Below are 18513 nucleotides of genomic sequence, written 5' to 3'. Positions count from 1 at the left end.
CAATGGAGACATTTACACTCGTTTATATTATATATTATACACACACACGCACACACATATATATATATATATACATATATATACATATGTATGTAAGTGAATAAATGTATTATATAAACATATATACATACATACACATATATTAATATATGTAGAATCTACTAGTCCTTTTTACCAGATACATGTGAGATTGTTGTAGCCACAATGCCCTTTTAACTTCTCAAACTTGAGAATTTGAGAAGTTAAGAGGGCATTGTGGCTATTAAAATTTCATATATTAATATATATATATGTATTATATATTTTATATATATATCTATATATATATATATATATATATAATATATACTATATAGATATATAGGTATAATATATATATATATATATTATTATAGATATATATATATAGGTAATATACACATGAGTCGTCATAGTTTTTGCATAAAATAATTACTTTTCAAAGTTGCTCAGTTCCTTCATAAAACAAAATCAGAACATCCTCAGTTTTTTTTGCTAGTGATCGATTTATAAGTTTAACAAACTACAGTGTTTTTAAAAGAGCTCAGACCCTTAAAGCCTAAGAACTTGAAAGTGGTAAGTCATACACAAAAGCAGCATAGTAATATACACGAACTATAAACAGGAGAGCCACCGATTATTTCAAGGACCCTAAACTTCGAATAAAGAAGTTCATGGCTAACACTAAGCATTAAACCTCAACTTAAGATTAAGACTACGGCAAAGGTATAGTATATCCACAATGCTAGGGAAATGCCGCAAGAAAAATTAAACTATTCTTTGGAAAGGCCGTAAGCAGAAATAACAATTCTGGACGCATGGCACCTGAATTTCGCCTATGAACAGTTATGAATAATAAGCCGTTACAACTTTCTATAATTAGTATTATATCAACCACGACCACAAACCCCACACGAATACCACTAACACAACATTTTTAAATACATTACACACAGGAGCACGTTCAATAACCAAAAACCATAAACATAAAACTGCCGGTTAGCGACAGGCCCAAACCATGCCAGTCTCGCACGAATTACTGCCGACAAAATTATTCGTGGAAACTTAAATGAAAAGCTTACTCACCTCAACGGCCAAGACTCGGCCCTCCTGGTCCTATGACACAACAGTAAAAGTGATGTAAATGACGCAGTCGACAATCTCCAGAAACAACAGCAACCACAAAATCACAAATTACGAAGGCGTCGCAGCCGTAAATACTAATCGGTGTAATCTGTTAACCCCTAGCTGCAAGTATTCGTTAGGGCACTACGTAAGGAAGAACAGCCCATATATATATATGTATATATATATATATATATATATATATATATATATATATATATATATATATATATATATATGGGTGTGTATGTGTGTCTCCAGCAAAACTCAAGAGAACCTTTACAAAATGTCCGTCTCTTAATAGACGAATATAGTAACAGAAGGTCGAATCACTTGGTCACTACTACCTCAGCAAAAACATCCAAACAAGAGGAGAGTCTTGTTGTAGGTTGTGGCACCCCTGAGAGAGGCACTGCGCCATATAACTGATCTCTTCCCTTAAAGCTATTACTACGTATTAACCCACTGACTTCTGTAGGATGCCGGTAAATGAAACTATGGTGAAAAATCATCAAATGGAGGAATGCCATGGCATCATAACTCATGATTCGTCACCATTGCTAATATAGAATGAAATGACAATAGAAAAATAACGAAGCATTTGTTATTTCTAAGGCAAAGAGACAGAGACTTTACTGCTTAGATCGACAGAGCAAACAACGTCCTTGATGAAGAGTGTTTGACTCTTTCCACGCGCTTTAGAACAAAACCTGGGCCCTCTTGCTGGCGAGGCGAGTATCATGACCAATAGATTAGTCCTTATTCATGTAGTATATATATATTGCATGGTTTCTTCAAGGAAAACTCACTTTCCTACTTTACATATGCATACGCACACACGCATTATGTATATGTATATATATATATATATATATATATATATATAATATATACATATATATATATATATATATATATATATATATATATATATATATATATATATATCATACGCATACAGCTGCCACTGGAAAAATTACCTCTAGGAAAACTGCCACTGGGAAAATTACCTCTAGGAAAATTGCCACTGGGAAAATTGCTACTGGCAAAACTTCCACTAGGAAAATTGCATTAGGGAAAATGAAGTCCTTCATGTTCCTGACTTTAACCATTCGTGTATCCTTCAAATTTTCTCAAGATATTGACTGTTATAATAAATGTTCATCTGTGCTATTATAATTCTTTAGTGACAAAACATTAAAAATTGTTAAAGCGTTTTTGAAACCATTGCTATTAACGATGTGACTAATTTCCCATTCAGTGAGTGTTATAACAACTCTTTACCTCTACAAACTACTATTCCATCACCTCTCACTTAATTGAGTTTATGCCAATTTTAAATCTTAAAAAAAAGTTTTGTATTTCCGCTAACTTCGGAACAAAATGGTTTCTTTAATCAAGAATGAACTGGGCAAAGGCATGCTCGTTGATGAGGTACATTATACATGGTACAAATAAGAATGGTACATTTATATTATATCTTGGATGTGTAGCCAACGGAAAAGAATATAAAGCAGGGCGAGGCTTCATACAAAAACGTCAACGCATGAGTTTGAGGTTCTGAAACGTGAACGAACCTTGGAGGAACGAACATACCCATTCATCGACGACAGATCGTAGATGCAGAAGTTGCCGCGAATCTTTAAAGTCCAAAGTGAAAACGTCTCGGCAATCAAGTCCCATCTTACTACATCTCTCGATAAAGCTGCTATCTATCAAGTGCCTAGTACTACAAGTAACAGAAGAAGTGATATTAGCAAGTGGAGACAAGAGATTTCAGGTCCTCCATCCGCGCCATCTAGAAGGATAGGATTTGCAATACCGCCAGAATTTACGAACACAGGTTTTGGGGAAAATTCTCTTCAATAAGATTCGGATGTTAACTATGAGGAACTATGTTCCCAGTGCTTCCAGGAATCGTATGATTATCCTGGGGCTTCAGGGAATCCAGTGATTTTCCTTGCACTTAGATTCTTGCAATTTTCCTGGTGCTTCGAGGAATCATTAAAACGGTAAGAAAACCGTTTAACATATTTATTTCCTCATAAGTTCAATTTCCTTCAAAGATTAACAAAGCAAAGTTATTTCAAAATAAACATAAAACTGTCTATACGAAAACAAACGTTCTCCTCAATTTTCAAGATCTCATCCGTCTTCGTGAAGCCAGTGCGGTCTTCATCCTGCCATTCCCTAAAGACAGACAGATGCCTCTGCAGTTTACAGTTGTCCTCCTCCAGGCATCTTTATTTCTCCCGGAGGTTCTTGAAGTCCCAGAGCAATTTTTTCTTCGCTCCTCGCAGCAGTCGAACATCTCCTTCCAGCTTCTCCTCTCTCTCTCTCTCCCTCCCCCCTTGCGCTTTTAGCGGCATGAAGCCTCACTGCTGGGGTGTCATCACAGGGTCAGATCATTGCAGAGAGGTTTTGTTTAGCCAGCAATGAGCGCCTTCCCTCTGCTCATTGGCACTGCTCACCAAAATACGGCACTCCTTGAGGTCTTCTATCGGTCCAACTCTGAATTTATATATATTCAGAATTTCTGAATATATATATTCAGAATTTAGAATTTCTTGACAGTGTGTTACACGGTTTTCAACTTCCTTTTCAAGAATAACTGGTTTGTGGACGGTCCTCTGATAGCTTGTACTATGATGTTTTCACATTTTTGAGGGCTCCTTATATGTACCAGACATTTGGTTCCCTCCAAAAGCTTGTTACTATTCCTTCTGTTTGATGGCAGAATCTCTTGTCGAGGCTGAGGAAAAGACGCTTGAAGCTGGACGTTGGTTTGAGAATCTGACGGAGGCTTCGAGTCGTCTCTTCTCGATTTCGAAGTCTTCCTCCTTCCTTGGAGACAGACGGAGACAGTGTGTTCGTTCGTCCTCTTCCATGTGTGTCTTGCAGGGTGCTTTCATTGACACTACTTACCATACCAATGAGATTTGTGCGCATATCGTCTCCTCCGTTCCACAAAGTCTTGTATCGTTCCCACGCTGAAGATTGTAGGTCAACAATTCTTAGAATTCTTTGAAACAGGTTTCAATTTGTAGTTCGTCTTCCTGTGGATTCTTCAAATGAAGGTTGACAATTTCTCCTTACACAAAATCGGTTTATTGATGATCTTCTAATAGTTTTTTCTCATTTTGCTTGGTCTTCTTTATTCTCTTAGGAAATCTGAGTTTTTCTATTTCTATCAATGTTCTTGCTATCCTTCCATTAGAGTGACTTCTCTGGGGTTAATCTCGCTTTCCTCCAGCTCTTCTCATTTCCAATTTCAGATCTCCTTCTTGCATCCTGTCTTCCTTTATTTCTCGTCTCCTTGTACCTCTTCGTTGCAGACCTTCATGCATCCTTTTCCCGCTTTCTCTCAGCCCTCCTCCTCCTCTTCAGTATCTGCAACTAATTCCATCTGAATTTCTTCTGAGAACCAATAGGAGCGTTCTTTTTGACCTCTCGCTTCCTGAAGCCTCCTGTCCTCTGGCTTTTCTGAATGAGCAATTATGCCGTGTGTGGCAGGATTCTTGTTTAACTCCTCCAGAAGTATTCCGTCCTCCACCTGCAAAAGTAGCCTTTCTCTTCCATCTGTTTCTGAAATTTTTCTGAACGCTCTCTCTCTCTCTCTTTGCGCTTTTACCGGCATTAAGTCTCACTGCTGGGGTGTCATCACAGGGCCAAATCATTGCAGAGGGTTTTTGTTTAGCCAGCAATGAGCGCTTCCCTCTGCCCATTGGCACTGCTCACCAAAATAAGGCACTCCTTGGGGTCTTCTATTGCTCCAACTCTGAATTTATATATATTCAGAATTTCTGAATGTATATATATTCAGAATTTAGAATTTCTTGACATTGTGTTAAACGGTTTTCAACTTCCTTTTCAAGAAAAACTGGTTTGTGGACGGTCCTTGATAGCTTGTCTTACGTTGTTTTCACATTTTGGAGGGCTCCTTATATATACCAGACATTTGGTTCCCTCCAAAAGCTTGTACTATTCCTTCTGTTTGATGGCAGAGTCTCTTGTCGAGGCTCAGGAAAAGACGCTTGAAGCTGGACGTTGGTTTGAGAATCTGACGGAGGCTTCGAGTCGTCTCTTCTCGATTTCGAAGTCTTCCTCCTTCCTTGGAGACAGTGTGTTCGTTCGTTCGTCGTCCTCTTCCATGTGTGTCTTGAAGGGCGCTTTCCGTTTGGATTCGTGAGGATTTGGGAAGACTTTCATCCTCTTGAGTTCCGGCACCTGAAATTCACACTGGAATCGATGCCGTTCCTTCGAGAGGTCTTTCACTTCCTTCAGCAGACGCTGGAACCTGAGCTCCAGGTATTTCCTCTCGGATTCTCACTACCTCGGACGCGTCATTCTGTTCCTGGATGAGCCTCGCCAGCCGTGGTGCTTCTTCAGTCCTGAGCTGCAGGCTTTCTCCTGTCGTAGGAGTTTCTCAGGCTCTGAAGCTGGCAGTTTGCCTCTGCCAACTGCGCAGGCAGATTCCTATCTTCTCACACAGTGCATCGTTTTTCTGCCCAATTTCCTTTACGCTGTTCTTCATTTCCTGATTTTCTTCTGTGATCTTGATTATTTTGTTTTCCAGCTGTTGTTTCTCCCTCTGTATCGTTCCCTTTCTTCAGAGACAACTTTTCAGCTTCGAGCGAGTGGGCCCTCTCTCGCCAGGTCTGCTGTTGCGACACCTCAAGAATGATCTGTCCAAATCTTTCTGCATCTCTTCATAGTACGCGACCTCTGCTGCAACTGACGATGATTTATCCTGTCCAAGTTCACCTGCTGTTCTCTCTGAAACTGGATGGTGTCTCGCAAGGCCGCAATTCTCTCGTCCAGTTCCTTTTCCTTGGGCTCTTCAGCTCAATCATCAGAGATCCGCATCCTCACCAGTGTGTAGATCGCTTCAGCAAGCAAGATGGATATTCCAGTGTCTAGACTTCTCTCAGACAACAACGACCGAACAACAGCTGCTGTCGAGGCCTGACAAGGGTATATTTTCTTCAAACCGGAATCCATATCTGCCAAGGCAATACCAAGTTCATACACCCTCCTCTCTCTCGATTCTTCATTGAGTTTCTAGCTTTTCATACATCACGAGAGATATTTCGATTGGTCAAAATATATCAGGAAAGATTTTGAAAGTTTTGAATAATGTCTTGGGTCTCTTGGTGTCATAAATTTCTGAAATCTCTCTATCTCCCACGAAGGTGGGAAATTCTTCATTTGTTCCTTCAGTTACGTTTAAGGCTTTGCAGTAACAAGCGTAATCTTAGAGTGTTAAGAGAGAGAGAGAGAGAGAGAGAGAGAGAGAGAGAGAGAGAGAGAGAGAGAGAGAGAGAGAGAGATTGTATTTTAGTGCAGAAAAACAGTGTATTGGTATATATGTGAAATCACTCCATTTGGAATAAGAAATCTAATGTGTATACCCAATATTTTTCTTTGTTTATCATAACGCACAAAGTAGACTATGCCTAAGTTTAGAAGAGGGTTGACTTAATTTTTAATGTTTTTTAAAGTCCAGAAAAGGGATGAGTTTGTTATGTAAAATTTCTTGCAGAAAATATTAAAGTACAAACACGGGTTGAGATAAAAAAAAATTAAATGCCATTTGTCAGTATTACTAAAATATAATGATAGTCTATTGCAGAATCTTTACCATTTCTCCTTTGTCCTTCTACAGTTACATCTTTTCAAAAGAAACAGGAAAAAATCTGAATATGTTATGTAACTCATAACACTTCACGATTCCCCCTCCAACCCCCTTAAGGAGTTCCGTAATTTTTGCAGGGACACTAATTGCTTGCTGCAATATATGTGATCGACAGTTTGGCTTTTTATTCCTTTCTACAGTTTCTAACCCAAGTAAGGTAGAGGTCTCGCTCTTTGTTGTTGTCAAGAAATCTTAAACACAAAATTCACAAAAATCAGTTCCGAGTCTCACACGTCACACTTATTGACTACAGGCTTCCTGCACTGACCTACAGACATTTTTAAAGCATATTTGAACCCCTGAGGCTTATATGAGAAACTATTTATTTAATTGCAGTATAAATGTAATTACAATCAACATGAATTCATATTCATACAGTTGTGTTTCAGGGGAGAGGACACTGGATGTACTTTACAGAACCAAATCAAAGTATCTGAACCATGACATAGAAATTAATTGTACACCTTCAAGCTCAATTATAACTAGGAGGTACATATGTAAAGCTATGTAACATGTCACAGTCATAATGACCTATAATTCACAGTGCTTATTCACATTGTAGGCTAGCTTGTAAGAATAACTTAACTTTCATAACTAGCCAAGACTTGAGCTGTGGAGAGGGACAGATAAAAAAAAAAGTATTCCTGAAGGTTGCCAAGTTAGGCTACCATTGCTAAGCTAATGCTAGGCTATGGTAGGCTACCTTTGGTTATTTGATGATCAACTCTGGTAGACTAGCTAGTTAGTAAAGTTTACTTGGAGACCAGCTAGTAGGTTAAGTTCACTTGTGGGCTAGTTAGTTGGTTAAATTTACTTGTAGATCAGCTAGTTGGTAAAGTTTACTTTTAAAGCTATAATGTAGGATGAATCTGAAGTACCCTTTAAGGTAAAAATGATAATGGTAAAATTGAAGAATAGCCTACTACTTTTAAGAGTTCTGGCAGATCAACTTCAGCTGAAACATGGGGGTTTAAGAACTTATTGATAACATGGTAAATAACAGCATAACACTTCATTAAAACTTAAAACTGCAGCAGGCCTAGGCCTAGGCCTCAAGATACAATGCATACAAAGACCTAAACTATAGTACTTGAGATGATAAAATGAAGAATTAAATTTTTTTTTTGCTTAATAACAATCATATTTTTAATGAACAACTTCCATTCTAATTTTTTTCAAATTATTGCCTTTTGGTTATATACTGTGCTCTTTACAGTGCCGTTTTTAGATGTCTATTTTCAAATAAACTATGGACTTTTTATTTTGTTATCTTTGTCACCCATATTTTTGTTAACTAATATCAATCAAATGCAATCACATTTAATGTGTTTTTAAATATGTCAGTGGATGGCAATGTTCCCGGTGACGATATCCCTAAATGGACAATTTTCCCAGCGATAGTTTTCCCAATGTATATATATATATATATATATATATATATATATATATATATATATATATATATATATATATATATATATATATCAATTGAAACACCAGCAGGGAAGCGCCATTTACATATCAATCAGTAAGGACACCAAGGCCAAAACCCGGAACAACCTTTTGTAATACTTTATTGGGACATGTTTCGAGTAGTACTATCACTCGTTATTAACCTACAAAGTTAAAATGAATGTCATTATAGTTCTTGCAATCAAATTCACAATAATAAAATGACATATCTCGGGTCGTGAGATTAGTTAAATACAAGAACTATAATCGCATAATTTCGGGTTTTTAAAACAAAACTATATTTGTGTTATCTATGAAATCATTCCAATAAACTAGATATTTTCTGTTCATATACTTGCTATTTTGCATTTTGGTTCTAGATAATTATCTTAAATTACTTTGATTTGAATGGTGTATCAGTGAATTTGTTTACAAGTTATTTTGATAGCTTGAAAAGTTTTTTTGGTTGTGTTTAGGCTAATTAGTCAAATTTATTTTCGCTGTGATTTTCTAAGTCTTAGTGGTTTAACAGTGTAAGTTCAAAATCAAATTTATAAAGGGTATAGTTCACCTTGCACTTGAGTGGTTTTTGGCATTTAACTTTGAATTGGGTAGTTCTGTAGATTAATTTTATTAGGGAGTGCCAAAGACTCATGCAAACATTGCAAGCATGAGAGGAGTTTGCTAAAAAAAATCATTGCTGTTTGACTAGAGATTCTTACTGCTGCTGTGAATGAACTTTCTTATGTTTTGATTTTTTTTCCACTCGTGATGATTTTGTGTGTTTTTTAATTATTAAAGTTATGCTAGTTTTAATTACTTTATTGATAGATTTTGCGTTTTAAGAGTTCAAGATTGGGAGTTTGTTTTCGGTTGTTTTGAGCCGAGTAGTAAAGTAATTTGCTTGTTTTGAGGGGGGATAAAGTGGTTTTGCTTATTTGAGGGGGGTGAAGTGGTTTTGCTTCCTTGTAGCTTGCTTGCTTGCTTGCCTGTAGTGAGGGCGTGAAGTGGATTTTGCTTGTAGTGAGGTGTGAAGTGATTTGCTTACTTGCTTGTAGTGAGACGTTAAGTAGATTTGTTTTCTTGTAGTGAGGGCGTGAAGTGATTTGCTTGCTTGAGAGGTCTTGGGTATGATTTCTTTCTTTGACCCGGAAATGTCCTCTTGTAGACTTTTTATGGCTGAGATTGCGTGCTTAAGAGTTTTGCTTCCTTGTAGCTTGCCTGTAGTTAGGGCGTGAAGTGGATTTTGCTTGTAGTAAGGTGTGAAGTGATTTGCTTGTAGTGAGGTGTGAAGTGGATTTGTTTTCTTGTAGTGAGGGCGTGAAGATAATTTGCTTGCTTGCTTGTAGTGAGGGCACAAATTGGATTTGCTTGTTTGCTTGTAGTGAGGGCATGAAGTGATTTGCTTGCTTGAGAGGTCTAGAGTATGATTGCATTTTTTCTCCCAGAAATGTCCTCTTGTAAACTTTTTATGCCTGAGATTGCGTGCTTGAGTGTTTGTTTTACTTAAATTATTTATAAACTTAAAAAGATCCACCTTTGTCGGGATGGCTGCTGCCGCTCCGGCAAAAGTGGATTAGGGCTTTACATGGTAACTACTTGTTCTACCATGGATAACCTGCACTTTTCTTTATTATATGGCTTCTGTGTTCTTTTAGGTTTGTCCTCCATTACATATTTAACTACTCCCAAAAATTAAATTCTGTATTTCAGTACTCTCGTTGGCCTGTTCGTTAATCCTTTAATAATAATTTGACTTCAGTGTTAGTTTTTTTGTTTTGGTTTTGAGCGTTAATAAATGGATCTTTTCCAGGCCTTTTACCATTTCATTTCTAGTTTTTTTAATAAGTTAACCCTAGTGAATGTAACTCTTCCAGGCTCTGAACTTAGTTTTAAGCATGGGACACACTATGCCATCATGTATCAGCTGCGTGATGCAGTAGTTCTGTTGAAAAAAATTAATAGCGGCCAAACTGTACTGCAACACTGCTCACTTGTTCTCGCAGTTCAGAATTCAACGGCAGGATGTCTGCCGATGATGTACTTTGCCAGGAGACACTACTGTGGGGTGTAGTTGCTCAGTGTGCTGCAAAAAAGAAACTTTTGAGGAAGAAACTTAGAACCTTGTGGTGTAAGCAATGGCTTTCTCGGCGACCTCTGAAGGGAAGCTTCAATGAAATATTTATGGAGCTACAAGTCGAAAATCCAACAGATTTTGGAAATTACAAAAGAATGCCAATCCTTGCATTTTATAAATTGTTGGAACAAAATTGAACCATATATTTCTAAGCAGGACACCAGCTTTCGAGACAGCATATCACCAGGAGCTTGTTCTTGCAGCTGGAGGATCTTTTGCAAGCCTCCAATATTCAACCAGAATTTCAAAACAGAGCTTCGGTCTAATCATCCCTGAAACCTGTGAAGCCATCTATAATGTCCTTAGGGAGGATTATTTGAAAGTAAGGTTCAAATATAGGTACAAAGTACACAAATATCTTTTTATTACTGGAAACGCAGCTCATCAAAACACCATAACTTCGGAGTGTAGAGATCTTCCGTGCCAGCTCCAGACTTCTGTGATGCTTTGATTGCAGACATTTCCCTGTAGAATTGTGTCTTTAGGGTGTGCAGCTTTTTAGTAATGTCTTCATTCCGCAATGTAGTTTACAAAACTCGATAACTCTGATTTTATGGTTTCCAAGCTTGGACTCCTGATGTTTCTCCTCTTGTAATTCAGTAATTCAAAAAAATGTAGTGTTAGTCCTTGTCCACTCAAGGGGTTTGGCGGGTGGTGGCGAGCAGACATCCTTCCCCTCTGAATGTTGGTGCATCACTGAGCTGAGTAATGAAATGGCTCTGCCCCATCAACACGTTGGTGATGCAGCTTCGTGTTGAAAAAGTCGTTTTTCAACGCAGCCATCTAACACTGCGAGCATCATGATGCATAGTGTGTACGGGGCTTTGTATTGTTTGGATTTTTTAAATTCAAAAAGTTCTTGAAAAGTATTTCTTTAACACCATTTAGTTTTTTATATAACATGGGGTTTTGGTTAATACAAAATGTTCTATTGGTCTTCTAATTCCCTAAGTGTATTTAGTAATTTGAATGTCTTAAGTGAACTCTTCAGCCTTATTTTTTTCATGAACTCTAGAGGTTTAGTTCTGAATCTCAAGGTTAATTAGTTATCTGAAAAAAACTAACTTAATAGGAATATATCTTATGGGGTAGTTGTTACCAAAACACTCAAGGACTTTTGGGAGGGGGGCGAGGTAGTGGTTTTAATTTAAAATTTGACCGACTGAGTCATGCCAAGTGACAGATCTTAATATAATGCAGTTCATGACTTGCTTGCCACCAGGTTATGCTTAATTCAATGTTTGTTTCGCATATCTTATTGCAGACTCTTAGTGGTAATCTGATGGGTAGATCTAAGCCCATATACTGCGGCGAACTAGACTATGCCAGTTGACGTTTTTCTATATAGTTTTACCTCCTGAACAAGAATTTAAGTAATATTTTTTTGGCCGGCTGTAATTAACCTGTAATTTACCTTTGAACACTATCCTACGGTAAGGGGGACCGATGGGAATGCAAGGTTTTGGGTGGGGTAAAACACTTGGAACAATTATGCCTCACAACTCTATCCTACAGTAAGGGGGACCGATGGGAATGCAGAGTTTGGGTGGGGTAAAACACCTGGGGGAAGGTTTTGCCGTGTTATTGTGTTATTTCCTCTTATTTATAACATTTGAAACACAAAATAAAAGCTGAAATAAAGCGAGGAATAAACCGATAACGGAGCCGTTACAGTCAAAATCAATCTATCACTACTGCTCTTATGACGCCGAATCCTACTACTCATGCACCAATCCTACTGTGCATGCGCCATGTTATATGGGAGCTTTTGTTTCATACACAGACTTCCTAAGTGAGATAAATGGAGGGGATTTTTTGGGGGTTACATGTATTTAACCGATCATGTCGCATTATTAAGCCTACATTGTGATAGAACAGAGTGGAGGTTTTGGGGGGATTCATGCATTGTTACATATATTCCTTTTCCTCATTTATTTTATAATCATGTAATATTATTTCAAGCTTTTATTTCTGTTCAGTTTATCATAGTATTGTTTAATATATCATAGTATTGTTTAATATGTGCACTGACTTGTTCTCACTTCATAATGTTGCCATATATATCTTACAATATTACGTTACAATTGAGGGCAGGCCCCTGAAAGTCTCCTGAGGGGTGAGACTAGGAAGTTTCAAGACGTTTCGAGACCTTTCTATCAAGGACATGAAAATTGATGGTATTACATTTTTACATTTTACAGACATTCCAAATTACACATGCATTTTTTTCTCCCTTTTTTCTATATTCACCTTTACATGCATTTCTGACCCATAACAATTTCATGGATAAAATTTTACTTATTATTATATTTACTTTCATATTATATTATCTTTCTGAAGGCGGGGTACGGGACAACACCCCACTCTTGGTCTTGTAACACATTCTACTAGGTTAGGTAAGAATCCTAACCTATATGTAACACTTGTTAGATTGTTTTTCTTTAAGGGGGGCTACGGGGGGCTCCGCCCCTCTGGTCGGATAACACGTTCTACTAGGCTAGGTTAGGTTAGTATCCTAACCTATATGTTACTCTTGCTTTAACTTTCTTTAAAGGGGGTTATGGGGGGCAGAGCACCACCAGTCAGGTTACACAATTTTTACAATTGTGCTCAACATTTTAAGTTCAATTACCCCCCAAACTAGCCACTCTGATCCTTGAAACTTGATAATATTCCATTCATTATTCACTAAAATTCCCTCTGACTTGTACTTGATAATTTATACTCAAGTACCAGATGTGTGAAACAGTGTATACATGTGTTAGTGTTTTTTTTTTTACAAACGTAAACATTTACCCCCAACCCATCCTCCCCACCCTGTTTCTTGCTCCACCCCTGCAACTCTTGCCAGTCCGGTGTATTTCAGTTTCACTTCAGTCATCAACCGACCACGATGGCGAAGCATTCCTTGGCACCTCCAGTTCCTCTGGGCCCATTACCAACTCGACTCAACCCCATACTTATGTTAACTGTTTCCTTAGTTTTATGAGGACTTTTCAGTCCATTACTCAGGGCAGTATGAAAGGTTGGTAATGTACTGTCAAGATACAGCCTTTGAGAAAACAGGCCTTTTGCCCTCATTATGTCAACGAGTGTGAAGCTGACCTACAAAGGAAGGTGTTTAGGTCACATTTTAGGTAAGGTTCCTAATCTTTATGTACATTATTTACTAATATCAATTGTGTTTTGGTGTTCCTAAGGTTTAGTGCTTTTGTCAGTGATATTTATTGGGAATTATTTCTCATCATATCCCAGCGTGGCTTTACCAACTCGTACCTGTGCCTTCCTCTCCCAGTACCCCACCCCATCCCCCCATTACCGTACATGATGCTCCCTGGTGGTTACGTATCTTGCACCACCTACCAGAATTCAAAAATGGCAGTTTGTTCAAGTTTCTTGGCCCCAAACCTAAACTTCAAAGATTGTTCAGTTGAAGTAGACTATGGCAGTTGACGTGTTCCTATTTTATTTTACTTACTTTACAAGAGTTTAAGGTAATATTTTCCCGGTCGACTGTAACTAATCTGTTATTTACCTTTGATCTCTGTACAAACATACATCGCACCCATTGTTCCGTCATGTAGTCTTCAAAGGTAAATTACAGCTTAATTACAGACGACCAAATAAATATTACTTTGGAATTCTTGTTCAGGAAGGTTCAAATAACAGGAAAACGTCAACTGCCATAGTCTACTGTACTGCGGAATGCAGACTTAGAATTACCAAAATATCCACCAAATCAACTGGCATAGGACTAGCGTAGCTTGGCCAAGATTCTTTCCTTGCTACCGTTCTTAAAGGCCATTTTACTTTGGCATTGATGATTCGTTAACTGTTACCGTAGGGAAATTGTTTTCATATGTCGAATTTGGTTTAAACGATATATCACCTTACAAAATAGAATGAATGACGGTTTAAGTGTAGCCTAGGTATGTCTCTCAGATTGGCAATTACTCGAAATTCAAGTTGGTTAGCATTTTCTAGATATTACCAACCTAAAGAATACGTTTGATGAAAATATATCGTAAACCTGGATTTTTCACAAACATGAATAAAACTACTTTTACTTTGAATTAAATAATAGTTGTTCTTTACGGTTTGTTTACGTCGTTCTCAAATACTCTCCACCAAGCTTGACGTTTCAGAATTTCGTCGAGAAACTACGATTGGTAAAATGCATATAGTTAAAACTGCAAGTCTAAAAATGAGCAACTGGTGACACAGAAGGTATCCTACAGGCCTACCTATTGCAAAGAATTCTTAATGACTGACAAAATACAGGTGTCCTTACGCATCACAGCGGCATGTTTAAAGACGAGACGCGCTGACACAACCAGTAACCTGCTTGCTACTAAGCATTTTTCATAACGAACAAGGTTTTTTTGCTTTTATGTTACGTAACATATATAACATGAATGCTGCCCTGATTCCAAAATTAAAATCGCCACTGCACTTTTTCGTCACAGTAATACCCCGAAAATAGAAGGTATTTTGACCGAAAAGCGCATCTACTGCTAACTACCTAGACATTAACTGGCTAAACCATAATGATGGTTAATTAGACTTCAGTATGCTTTGCTTGCCTGAAAAATGTTATCCCATTTCTCCCTGAAGAACTCCTGTACCCACTTGTAATTATAAGCCGCAAAACGTTCCACTATTAAGATAATGAGCGAAAAAATACAAACGCCAAGACGCACTTAACAGTCTACCCCACTGTAACTGCAAGACTGCAAAAAGCGCCGTCCTGGTGGCAACACACTAAACTACATAGAACTTCTCTATAGACAAAATCTACAGTTATTATCGACCCTCTGTGATTTGAAAGCAACTTAATGTTTGAGTTTCTATGACTTAGAGCAAGAGTTCAATAAGTTACTTAGATAATTAAGATGAACCCTCTTTCTATCTATCGAAAAAGCACTTAACGTCATGGAATTTCTTGACAATTTAATGCAATCCAAATTTGCATTCAGGCAAGAGTATCGGTACCGTCCACCACAACCCTACATTCTTTTATTTCGTCTCGTTCTATTGGTCGCCCGTTTTGTAAATATGAAGCATATACATTACTCTGTTGCAATAAATTTGGGAATAGCTTACTGATAATTGAGTGCTGAGCTTAGTTGATGTTTGGGTGGTATCGTAACCACACAGAGAACTCTCGGTCTGTCGGCCACGGTGGCGTCCGCGTTTCAAATCGTCACTAATTAGGAGCAAAATCCGGAAAATATTTTGAAAATAATTTTTCATGTAATAGGTAAAATTAAAGACTCGGCTACCTGTCGGTAAGAATTCCATTGGTAATCATATTATTTTATTTATTTGGTCAAAACTGACAGGTTTTCTGGATATTGAAGGATTTGTTTATTTGGTTTGTTGTTTTCTCATTGTCTTAAGTACCTATGGATTTTTCCAAAGCCATGTTGATTATTTTTAATAAATCCACGTTTCTTGGTGGATTTCGAAGTCTTGTTGATTTTCTGTTATCGATTTATAATTCTTGAAGAATTTTTTTAGTCGTTTATCGTTCCACATTTATTCCCGATTCTTGCCTGATCTCTTCCACATTTTGTCGAGTAATCTCTTATTCATAAAAAAAATGGTTTCTCCTGATGTTTGTTTTAAGTAGTGCAAGAGTTCCAGCACGTGCTACTCTATTATTTTTCTTATTAATTCGCAATTTTTTGATAGAATTCCCTCATATTATCCTCTCCGATTTATTCGTAATTCTTGACGGATTTCCTCGAAGTCTTCATGAGCAGAAAGAGGAAAGCCAGGACTCTGAAGCCGACTATCAGCGCAAAAAGGAGGCCTACGTCGAAGTCGATGCTGCTCTGTAAAAGGAAGAGAGAGAGAGAGAAAAAAAAAAAGCGATAACTTAATAAATGGGACTAAAGAGGAAGTCGTGCGTAAGACGAGATGAATAAAGGTACGTAATAAGTGAAGGTAAATTGTGTCGCAAATGAGAATAAAATAAATTCACGAAAGGGAGAAATTAAGTCATATTTAAAAGTAAAAAAAAAAAAAAAGCTTTAGTCTAATGAAGCAGTCACATTTGAACAGAGATATAATAAAATCGTATGAATAGGGAATGAAAGCTCCCATCCAACTTTGTAATACCAATCGCATACGGGATGATGAAAATAGGTCAAGATTTATGAGAATAAGACAAAGGGACTGAGATGAGTAAATCACACAAAACAGACGAAGATTATCGAGAAAAGTTCAAAAATGTGAGAAGAGAATTGTAGGTGAACGTGAGCGAGTGTTGTCAGTGCGCCTCCCACTGTGCACAGTAGGGATTACTTAAGGTTCTTTGCAGCGTACCTACGGTCCCTATGCAACCCCTCTCATTCCTTTTATTGTACCCCCGTTTATATTCTCTTTCTTCCAGCTTTCTTGCAACCTCTCCTAATAACTGCGATATTCATTTCCTGTTGCACCTCTCTAACCTTTCTCCTCTCAATGACATCAAAGTCCTAGCGCCTAAATCTTATATATTTCAGGTGTAAGGGTTGTCAGTCATAATGGATGGAAAAGGAGTCATAAAAATAATGAGGAATGAAGCCTGAAACACACACACACGCTTGCGTACCCCTTCGTATCCAAGTGAATCGATAACGGCTGCCCCATCCGCCAAACAAGAGGCCGATTCCGCAGGACACGTGATGTTGCCGAACCCATCCCACTGGTTGACGATCAAGGCTTCGTTCGCGTAGTTGAACCACGAGATGTATTTGATCCAGATGAAGTAGACAGGGACGGTGCTGGAACAGGGCGGAGAGGAACTAATGAATAAATAACCAGAGGAGATATGCGTTTTCCTTTCCTGAGTTCTGTGTAAGACTATCGCCATAAGCAGAAACCGTATCTAATTAGAACATAGAGAGCTTAAATACGGAGAGAGAAGGGTTGTCTAGGCCTAAGACTCCATCACCTCCCCGAATTACCTTTTCAAAGAAGTTTCAAGAACTAATAAACAATATAACGTATCCCTAAAATAAAAGGCCATTTGGGCCGACAACCAAATGCCCTTTTGTAGCCCAGGCTTGAAGAAACCGAGAAAAAAGGAAGTAAGGAGGGGGTGCTTAACCATTTGTTAAAAAAAGAAAGAGTGTAATGCTATAAGAATACAAAAAACAATGTAGGAAGAAGATTCCTTAGCCTGGCAAGTTAAGAAAAGAAACTTTATTTAGCCGTGTAAAATTGGAGGTGACCTAAAGGGTGTCACAGCCTGATCTTCCTATATAGAGGAATTTACTTTGCGAGCCGCAGTTCTCAAACATTCCCACAACTGAGACAGTGACATTCCCCGTCCCCTCCCCCAACCCCCTTTCTTCTGGGGCCCATGGTAATCTATCATTGACTGACTATGCCTTTAATTATTACATTATCCATCTCTTTATTTTAGTCTCTTTCTCTCTCCCTTTCGCAAGATCATTATACGCATTTCCCCATCTCTTCTATTTAGTCAATCTTATCATTATCATACAGGGTGTCCATAAAGTCCCAGTACCATCAAAAGTATTTCTTGCTTCTAATGGTGCTGGGACTTTATGGACACCCTATATAAATTTCATCTCTTACGATTACAATGATATCATTACGTCATCGTTCCTATTATTATTGCTATCATCATCATCACTATTGTTGCCTCTTTCAAACGCCAAGTATACCATCATTTAAATGACCTACGACTTTCGGAGCCCGTTTTTCCTTACTCGGAATTCAAGAAGAATCCGCCGAAGATCATGAGGGGGACGATCAGCGGAGCCGACATTCCAAGGGCTACGTTGATGTTCGGAGCCAGACAGGAGACCATGAGACCTGTTGGAATTCGAAGGTCATTAACGACGACACCCTAAGGCTAACAGACCCACGATAATCTCCTGATAACAGACTCCACGTCCAGACTTGTCGTCGTCCAACTCGGGGTAAGTTTCCCTCATTATAATGACCGTGGGTCTATATCCTCACACCGCTGGATCGTGGAAGTCTCCATACTGAGGACGTGGTACAATTGGTACTTATAAAGTTCGAGCGAAGATGATTATGCATTACTACCCATACAAAATTCTCGTTG

At 38.1% G+C, this 18513-nt stretch overlaps 1 protein-coding gene across 3 annotated transcripts in view; it reads right to left on the bottom strand.

The window, feature by feature from the left end:
• Positions 1 to 18513, bottom strand: part of LOC135201455 (protein white-like) — a 122865-nt gene that overhangs the window by 87214 nt on the left and 17138 nt on the right. For all 3 annotated transcript variants that reach the window (XM_064230411.1, XM_064230410.1, XM_064230412.1), the window contains exons 13-15: positions 18152 to 18257; positions 17026 to 17197; positions 15011 to 16264 (exon numbers count right to left, since the gene is read on the bottom strand). In XM_064230411.1, coding sequence (XP_064086481.1) covers positions 16148 to 16264; positions 17026 to 17197; positions 18152 to 18257 — 395 coding nt within the window. In that variant the 3' untranslated portion in view covers positions 15011 to 16147. The remainder of the gene's footprint in view (positions 1 to 15010; positions 16265 to 17025; positions 17198 to 18151; positions 18258 to 18513) is intronic.

Source organism: Macrobrachium nipponense, chromosome 28, assembly GCF_015104395.2.
Source record: "Macrobrachium nipponense isolate FS-2020 chromosome 28, ASM1510439v2, whole genome shotgun sequence".
NCBI lineage: Eukaryota > Metazoa > Arthropoda > Malacostraca > Decapoda > Palaemonidae > Macrobrachium > Macrobrachium nipponense.
The sequence above is the reverse complement of the archived record's forward strand: the minus strand, read 5'-3'. Positions and strand labels throughout refer to the sequence as shown.